The sequence below is a fragment of the Panicum virgatum genome, chromosome 5N (assembly GCF_016808335.1).
Source record: "Panicum virgatum strain AP13 chromosome 5N, P.virgatum_v5, whole genome shotgun sequence".
Lineage (NCBI taxonomy): Eukaryota > Viridiplantae > Streptophyta > Magnoliopsida > Poales > Poaceae > Panicum > Panicum virgatum.
The window spans coordinates 58,108,354-58,118,069 of NC_053149.1; the positions used below are offsets into that span (position 1 = coordinate 58,108,354).

General features: G+C 42.0%; 1 protein-coding gene and 1 long non-coding RNA gene across 2 annotated transcripts; one reads left to right on the forward strand and one right to left on the reverse strand.

The window, feature by feature from the left end:
* Positions 1-2,742: 2,742 nt before the first annotated feature.
* Positions 2,743-6,390, reverse strand: LOC120673422. Its single transcript, XR_005674647.1, has 3 exons — positions 5,410-6,390; positions 4,839-5,002; positions 2,743-4,748 (listed from the first exon to the last, which is right to left on the reverse strand). It is a non-coding gene; the product is annotated as an uncharacterized LOC120673422 (long non-coding RNA).
* A 2,259-nt stretch (positions 6,391-8,649) lies between these two features.
* LOC120677014 (CLAVATA3/ESR (CLE)-related protein 10-like) lies at positions 8,650-9,313 on the forward strand. Its single transcript, XM_039958358.1, has one exon. It carries the CDS (start codon positions 8,674-8,676, stop codon positions 9,022-9,024), a length of 351 nt encoding a protein of 116 aa, XP_039814292.1. The 5' UTR covers positions 8,650-8,673; the 3' UTR covers positions 9,025-9,313.
* Positions 9,314-9,716: the final 403 nt, after the last annotated feature.

Below are 9,716 nucleotides of genomic sequence, written 5' to 3' on the forward strand. Positions count from 1 at the left end.
ATTTTGTCCTCCACGCTAGTCACGTGATTAGCTGACCAAATCAAACCGAACAGCCCCTACACCATATTTGCTTTCTTTTCCATCCCACGTGGCTTCACATACTTGTATGTAAGTTCCAGACAGGTTTTTGCTTCACTTGCCCTCACATGTGAATTCCAAACCAACAGGCTTTCAGCTCCATTGGCAATTACTATTATCTATTGGCTCAAGTCAACACGAATAGCCGATTGCTTCATAATTCAGATTACATCAGATTTACTGACAAAATCCGATGTCAACAGCCCGCATCCCCGACGCCGGCCGCATCCCCGCCGCAGCCCCCAACCCCGCCGCCGCCGCCCGCAATCCTTGCGCCGCTCGCTTCCTCGCCGCCGCCCCCAACCCCGCCGCCCCCAACCCCGCCGCGGTCGCTCGGAACCTCGCCATCGCCCGCAACCCCGCCGCCGACCCCAACCACGCCGTCGGGCAAGAAGGAGGAGGCCACAAAGTGGCCGGCTACAACAAATCCGGCTGCAAAAGAATTTAAATGAGTCAAATAATTGAAAAAGTGTTTTTATTGTCTAACTAACACTAACATTCCAACACCTTAAGTGTTAGTGTTAATTCTATATTAGTTCTGTGTTAGAAACTAACACTAACATCTAACAATGTTAGTGTATCCAAACAGAGCAATATCCGATCCTGATGACATCTTCTGGCATTCAGGTCGCGTAGGCGACTCGTTCTCGTTCCGACACCAGCTTGCAGTTGACCTGTTCAGCTCCTCTGACGACGAGCAGCTCGCGATTTCGGGCAAGCAGCGTGACGCACCCGAGTGCGTAAAGGGGTGGATAGTAAAACGCACTTTGTGGCTTATTGGGGGAAGAAAGCAACGAGTTTGAACAAACACAAGAGCACAAAATTTAAACTACAATCATGCATGGGATGTGTTTAGATCCGTAAAATAGTGGTAAAAAGAGTCACATCAAACACTGTGGCACATTGTAGCATTTTTCGTTTGTTTGTGGTAATTGTTGTCCTACCATGACCTAACTAGGCTCAAAAGATTCGTCTCATCGTGTACATCAAAACTATGTAATTAGTTTTTTTATTTATCTACATTTAATGCTCCATGCATGAGATAAAAGATTTGATGTGATAGGTGAATAGTGAAATTTGGAGAGAGAAATTTTGGAAGTGAACACAGTCATGTAGTAGTAAGTCGATCTCAAGCTTTTAAGTTGACTGAAGGAAGACCCGAAAGGCAAAAGTAACCTAGACATAAAAAGGCAGGGCAGGTACTGAAAGGTGATAGGATGAAGAGTTTTTTCTAGACATAAAAAGGCAGGGCAGGTACTGAAAGGTGATAGGATGAAGAGTTTTTTATTTAGGCCTTGTTTAGATCACTTTGTATTTTAGATTTTTGAATTTTTGGAAGAAAATCTTCAATATTTGAAGTATTAAATATAGACTAATCACAAAATTAATTACAGATCTCGTCAGTAAACTACGAGACAAATCTAATGAGCCTAATTAATCCATTATTAGAGCATGTTTATTGTAGTATTACTGTAGCAATTTAATGTCTAATCACATCCTAATTAGACTCATTAGATTCGTCTCGCGATTTACAGTCCATTTATGTAATGCGATTTATTTTTCGACTACATTTAATACACCATGCAAGCGATTTACAAAAAATTTGTATTTTGGCTTTATAGATCTAAACAGGGCGGGTCTTAAAAGATGACAACAAGGGCAGGCTTTGTTTAGATGCAAAAAGTTTACTTCGTAAATATCACGTTGAATATTTCAGCATATATTTGAAGTATTAAATGTGAACTAATTACAAAATAAATTATAGATTTCGTCTGTAAACAATGAGACGAATTTATTAAATCTAATTAATCTATCATTAGAGCATGTATACTGTAGTAATTTAGTGTCTAGTCATGGTCTTATTAGGCTTATTAGATTCGTCTCGTGATTTACAAGGTAACTATGTAATTAGTTTTTTTCTAGATTTAGTGTTCCATGCATGTGCCGATATATTCGATGTGATGGTATAAAATTTTTAAAAGGAAACTAAACAAATTATGACCGCGAGATGGAGACGAAAAAACACAACATATACAGAGTCCGTCAGCTCAGAGTTTTTATCATTACGAGTACTTTGCGCGCGCCTTGGCGCGCCTGTGTTTCTTTTTTAATAGGAAGTAAGCAAATATTAGGAGCATTTATGTCTAATAAGTTGCTTAATCTGCAGTAGTATGAACCCTTATAGAGATCCACATATACACACACACATACAACGGTATGAAAGTTAGCATTCATTCCTTACCCCTACAAATCCTTAGTTATGAACTAATTGTGTTACAAAGATGATGGAGTCTGCTCGTACCGCTGTGAAGAATGCACTGGATATGTTGTGCATATAATTTAGTTTTGTAAATGTGGGATGTGGGTTGTTAATTCAGCTGATGTTTATGAAGTAGGAATCTGAATAGGTAATTAGTTTTCATTTGCATAAATACGTACACAGTCTAATTGGTAATCTTAAGATGATATTGAGCACCAAGGATTTTGTGGTTATCCTCTGTATCTAAATCGCTTAAAATACATTTGAGATATATTGCTTAAAGTACATTTGACTTGCCTGCAATCGTAACCTCGATTCCCATGCGCATTATCACCAAAATACAGTGGAAGTAATTAGCACCTTCTTCACCTGAAATAGCAATGAAAAACCATAAATTAAATTTGGGGGGGGGATTAGATTTTGCAAACGATGAATGTAACGCGGATGCAAAGAATCGAAGCATGTATGCACTGTAGTAACATGGATTGGGAGGCAGACATGGCAGAAAGAAGGTGAATAAGCAGAAATTATTAGTAGGAAGCAGAAGAGTTGCGGTCCCTTGTAGAAGGAATGTATCACACAAAGCATGTATCACACAAAGCAATCGAAGTGTACAGAAAAGCAAATCTGGACGGACTCAACCCGACTATATGCACAGCTATGAATGAAGCTAAAAAAGAAGAGGAACTGAACGGAAGTTGGTAATCCTCTGGAAGAAAGAAAACACATGGGAAGGGAGAGTGAGCCATTACGCATGTGTGCTTCCTTTATTCAGGCGCACATGTTGGCCATCTCTTACTTTGGATTAGGCTCAAATCCATCTTTTTGGAAGAAAATAGAGCAACATAACAACTATGCCAAAATAGAAAGCGTTGCAGGGAGACAGCACTGAACTCCTAAAAAACAGAGCTGGTCATGATGCAAATACAACATAATGCATACCTGAAGTCTTATGTGTAATTTCCTCCCCGTTAACTAAGGCAGTACAGTCATGATGTTTCCAAATAAGGCATTGATTAGGCATCGTAGATCAAATGTCAAGAAGTAAAGCCTTAACTCAAAACAATGAGAGGAACGCAGGATATGCACTTCTAGATTGCTAATTTAAGAACCTTGTGCTTGCAGGAATATTGATTGTAGCAGTGGTATAAAGTGAACCATATGCCTAAGAATCCCAACAACATTTCGTAAAAAGTGACTGAGGTTAGTAATCCAAATACTTAAAGGAGGCAACAATGAAATTATGAAACTTTGTAGGGAAATAATTATGTTCCAGAAATAATATCTATTCTCAGAAATATACAGCAGCTAGCTTGAAACAGGTTCGTATCATATCCAAAGAGTAGTTCCATCGGTCGTTTCCATGTTTATGATTTATTTTTGGTTGGGACTTGTCGATAGAATTTAATATCTTCATGGAGTTGAACAAGAAACTATGCCAATTTATGGAATGGATCTGCAGAATTTATTTGGGGATGTGCCTCACCTTTTCAAATATTGCAACCACATAACAGTGAAGTGAATAATCTTATGTATCCGTGTAAAGAGTCGCCAATTTTATAGCTACATAAAAGACCCTTAATTGTTTTTTTTGGCCTTCATTTTAGTTAGCTTTAGCAATCACTGGAAAAGGCTAGGTATTATGACAATATGTTGGAACATCATCTTTATTTGAGCTAAAATTCTATTCTTTGACACCTTCTCTTCTTGGTCAGTTATCCAAAAATTTAAAGGAAAATATTATGATATACAAAAAAAAAGTAAAGTGAATAATATAAATTAACTGTTCTATTCAAAAGTAGTCTGGAATACATAGCGTAAAAGAGACAATGTAGGTTTAGACATGGCTGGATCTTTTTTGTAGCTTTTTTTTCTGAATGGAAACCTGAAACATCATCCTGTTGCATAACAACGTTGCTAAAGATTAACAATATAAAAAAATCGAGATGTATACATGGCCTTGAACTAATACAAAAAAAAAGAAACTCAGAAACTGTGTAGTAATATAGCAATCGAGTCCCATATACAAATGTTTGGGTGCTTAGCAGGGTGTAGTGTAACCTCACTGAAATATGGATTGCAACCTCAATATTCCAAAGCAAGTAAATAGATGTTTAAAATAAATCTTGCGGATCTGCCTTTAGCATATTCATGCTGGTGTTACAACATAATTAATGCTGGAGCAATACCTCTGTTCAAATTCGAAACGCTAGAGCATAGCAAAAACCGATTAGAACATGTACCATAAACTAAGTGCTGGGGGGGTCTTTTTCGACTTCTCAAATAAGTAGATACATAATGTTTATTCTTTTTCAATTACAGGTCTAGCATATTTTTTGTTACCTTGTGGTTAAATCCCAGGTATTGTTCTCTAGATATGAAAATTCAGGTGACATTGCAACACCTTGATCTGCACATTATACATACACAAATCAACAACTCCCATATTGTGTAATGGGAACAAGAAAGGTCCAAATACAAAAGAGAAAAGGCATCTTACTTTATCTTGTTGGCACAAATTTAGGTCCTGTAAAGAAGCAAGGAACAAGAAGATAAATTTCATAAATCCCTTGTGTCTTGAAGGTAAAGAAGTAAATGAAGATGCCTTAATATATTAAAATGAATATTGCCATCTGAGCAGAAGCCTATCTTCAATATGGTGCCCTGCAAAATTAAAGATTTGAAATTTTATGTGATAGGAAACCAAAACAACTACTATTCTTTCTAAGAATACAGCCAGTTTAGCTAGTTATGCTGCACATTTAACTCATGCTAACTCCACTGAACAATTGGTTTTAAATTTGAGACTTATTGACTTTGAAGAATTCTATGCAACCATGGACTGGCAACAGGCTGTACAAGCTTTAGATCACAACAGGAAAAGTATGTACAAACTTTAATGCAAGCTTCTAAACCATTTTTTGACAGAAGCATAGGTGTTTCTGCCATACCCTAGAGTCGTTCCAAGTTGACTCTGTTCTAAACTAAACTAGAGAGCATATAACAAATAATAATCTGTAACTACTGCAAAAGTAATGAAACTATGAGAGGTGGAAACTTATCGACTTTACCATCTGTTGTAAGAAGGACAAAGTGCGCCAACTTCACAAGTTTCCAGGGGTAGTTATATTCCGATAGCCCATATCAAAAAGGAAAATCTGCCGTGAACCTGCACCAAAATGAAAAATAATGAGTCTGCACTCGAAAACTATTTTTTTTACCTGAAACTTGTTTAAACTAATTTGGAGAAGGAAACAGTAGTGCTACTAATAAACAAAGGGTTAACAGAGGTTATCATGCATAAGTTGATGATTGATCAATTAAACACAGCAAATAGACTTACAAGCAAGTAGAACCACATTAAATAAAAATGAACCACATTCTGATCATAATGCAAGGACATGAAAGGTAAATTGAACCAAGCAACTTGCTGAAAAACATTCATGCAGAAAAGAATTTACTTAGCACAACACAAAAAAGAAAGCTATAGCTAGGAACTGAACAAATGCAAAAACTTAAATTGCAGTCATAATCTGGCAATACAAATTCACTAGCATGATAAGATACAGATAAGGAGCGTAACAAAAATTTACCAGAAATTGTTGACAACAGGAGCTATTTATTTTAGCCTTAGCAAGACAAATTGAACAAATAAAGATCTACAAATATACACATAGTTTGTAGACATGAAACTTTTACAGTGAACTATAAATGCATAAAGTGAGCTACCATATAAATTTCATATTTTGTGGACAAACAAAGCAGCAGAAAAAAAATTAAACAATCTTGAACCTAAATTGTTTATATTGGTTGGCAATCTACCAATGTCACCACCACCAGGTGTTTGCCATGAGAAACAAAATTAAAGCTTTCTCAAAATATGATTCTTTTACCTTTCTATTTAATTAGAAGCTAAACAACATGGCATAGAATGTAACCTCACCTTGTATTTAGCCAATGGAACAAATAGAAGCATGTACAAATCTACTAAAAGCATATCGACACAAATTTGTAGTCTTGAAAGGATGCGACACATATATATAGTATGGTTCGACCTACCTCATCGCCACTGTGAAACTTGTGCCCATAAACCTATAAAGCATTTCACATAATAGTTACCAAACACATTTCTCCAATAAGAATGTACTAAGAAGCATTCATATGTATAAAGAGAAGGCTCAGAATACTTTGATTTTTTTTTTACTCTGCAAAGTCTCAATTTAGCCTATGGTGTTAAGTTGAATTCCAAACTGAAATTCCTGCATCTTGCCCACAGATATAGTGGGACCAAATGTCCAGGCAAATTTATTCACTAAACCATGAAAAAGCTATATTTGTTTTTCAAAATTGCTTTACCAACCATATTGTATCAGTGGGCCAGCAAAGAACAACGCAACTGTGGGATCAAGGAGAGCGCTGGTGAGCATCATCTCCACCATACTGTACAAATCATTTTGATCTTGTACATGCACTCAGCCACTCATGGTTGGGAGAACCCACGAGCGTTGCGCACGGGGACGGCCATCGAACGGCACGCCCGGGAAACAACAGAGCAATCAATGGGAACGAAGGTCACAGGAAAGACGCGGGTAGGCGGGGGCGGCGCCAGCGGCAGCAATAGATGAGGAAGGAGACACCTGAGCCCCGGTGGGAGGGGAGCAGAGCGGCGCCTCACGCGCCGGCAACAGCGGCGGTGGCGGAGCGACGGCCCTGGCGTACACAGGTAGCGACGACGGCGCCACCGAGGCCGGCGGCTGCTCGATGCTTGCCACCACCATATCCCTGCGCCGCTCCCCGCTAAACGAAGTGAGCGCGGAGCCGTCCGAGCAACCGCCGCCGCGGGCTTCCCCAGCGAGAGGCGGCGGGATCGGGGATGGGGAGACGACGGCCGCCGGCGGCGGCAGTGCGGGGGCGGAGAGCGCGCGGGCGCAGGAGGAAGGAGATGTGGTGGGGAGGGCGCGGGGGAGGCGGAGACGGCGGCGCCAGGGAGGGGCGCGGGGCAGGCGGAGAAGGCGGCGCCGGGGAGGGGCGCGGAGAGGAGCGGGGACGGGACGCAGAGGAAAGGAGGCGTCGGGAAGAAGATGGATGTGGAGATATTTACTGGAACAGTGATGTGTGGGTGGAGTAAACGTGAACCGTAGATTTACCATCGGACGCTGTAATTTTTTTTCACTGACGTGGCTACGCTCAGGTCGCACGGAGCGGCGCGCAAGTAATATATAGAAATTCGACTCATGTCATTTCATTTTTTTTCATTCCACAAACTAAAGGAAATGTTATTCTAAAATACAAAAAAAAAGATAATTCGTTATAAAGGTTATTTGTTAAATCATTAGACGGCTCTTAGTGTAAACTTATTTTATTTGTGGATAAGTTTTTACTGTAGTTTAGTCAATATTATGAAAGTGGCATGTGCCAACGAAGGATTGCTGGAGGAGCTAATAAAATTCAGCTTCAACCAAGTTTTCGTGACCTGCGAAGAACTTCCAAATAAATAACGGTAATGCTAGTAAAATGACGTCCGGTACGGCGGACGGTTCCGTGGCCTAACTAATGAAATATCATGATGTCAAGCACTGCTTCCTTTCTACCTTATCCACTCGTTCTTCTCTCTTTCCCCGGCGACGCACGGGCCTCCCCTATCCCGGCGGCAGCGCGCACTTCCTTCCACGGCGGCTCGCGGGCGGAGAGGCTCACGGGGTGGCAGGGTGCGGCGGAGCGACTCGCAGCGCTCAGGTGGAGCAGCGACGGCACGCGCGCGCAGGGCCGGGATCAGCAGAGCTCCGCGTGCGGCGCGTGGGAAGCACGCGGGCGGCGCAGGCTAACGGCGCGTGCAGTGGCGCAGTGGCGTCGGAGCCGAGCGCTAGCAGCGCCGAAAAAAAAAAGAGTTATCAATTTCCCTGGGATGTACAGTACCGGTAAAAATTCAGCGAATTTCACCTAGGCGGTACAAATGAACCCAATTGAGCCCATGGGCCGGATCAAAGACCTTACATTGTGAGCTTTGTGATCGATGGATTTCAGCCCATGAGTTCGCGTCGCCTAGACGCCTACGAGGGTCGTTACGATGGGGTCGAACAGCTAAAAAATACTAATCCGCAAAAAAGGCAGATAAGCCGCGCAAAAATAGCAAGTTCGGTAATACGTGATCCATGCGAAGCCGATCAACTGAAACTTAGATCTGCCGGCGGTCGTTTCGCTCGTCTCTGTTTCATGCCACTGCCTATTAAAGCCTGCCACCACCCCCAACAGCGAGATAGAAAGAGAGGCCGATCGTCCCCCAACAGCGAGATAGAAAGAGAGGCCGATCGTCGATCAAGACTTCAAGAGCGCCAATGATGGAGCCTTCGCATTGCCTCTGTCTCCTTTTCCTGGCCTCCATCCTCTTGGCCTCATCGGCCGTCGTCACCGTGTCGGTGTCGCCGAAGGAGGCGACCACCCAGGAGAAGGCCTGGACGGCGAGGGCGCCGGCGGCGTTGCAGCCCGACGAGGCCTTCCTCGCCCACCTCTGCGAGCAGCAGCGCGGGGAGCACCTCCCGTCGTGCGAGCAGCTGCACGCCAGGCGCCGCAGCGGCGGCCACCACCTGCCGATGCCGCCCCCCAGCCGCGACGGCGAGGAGATCGACCCACGCTACGGCGTGTCCAAGCGGCTCGTGCCGAGCGGGCCCAACAGGCTGCACAACTGATCGTAGAAGGGGCGCGCGCGGCCGTTAGTTTTTCTTGCTAGCTGCATCTCGTATCGTTTTTTCTTTCTCCAGAGGATTCTTGCATCGCTAGCTTTCTTAATCATCACTTGGAAAGGGTTGATAATGGAGGATGAGGCACCTATGCAACATACTCGGATCTTCATTATATTACAGTTAGATCCAATCTTAGTACTAGCATGCACTCTCATTTTGTTGATAATTAAGAGGGGTAGATTGGCTGCTTTCTTTTGCAGTGAATGACTGAATGTACCTTGTATTACTTATATACTCCCTCCCTCCATCCCAAATTATTAATTATGTATTTAGAAAAGCAAAACCACTAATAATTTGGATTGGAATGGTGGTAGTATATAATACTAGTAGATTGCACCACTACAAAAAAAAGAATTTGTAGGTACGGTTGAAAAGATATTTGTAGAATGCGGTACTCGCTTTTGCTTTTCGCATGCAGAAATAGCTATTCATGGGAGCATTGTAGGGATAGGTTGTGGCCTAACCTGCCCCTAGAAAATAAAATTAAAATTAAAAAATTGAGAATATAACAAGAAAAAAGAAAAATTGTCTTAGCCAACCGGCCACCACCACAATTCCCTATAATATGGAGATACAAACGGGAATTCCCTTTCTTCCGGTCGACGATGCGAAACGCGCATCTAGTTTAGCCCCACCAT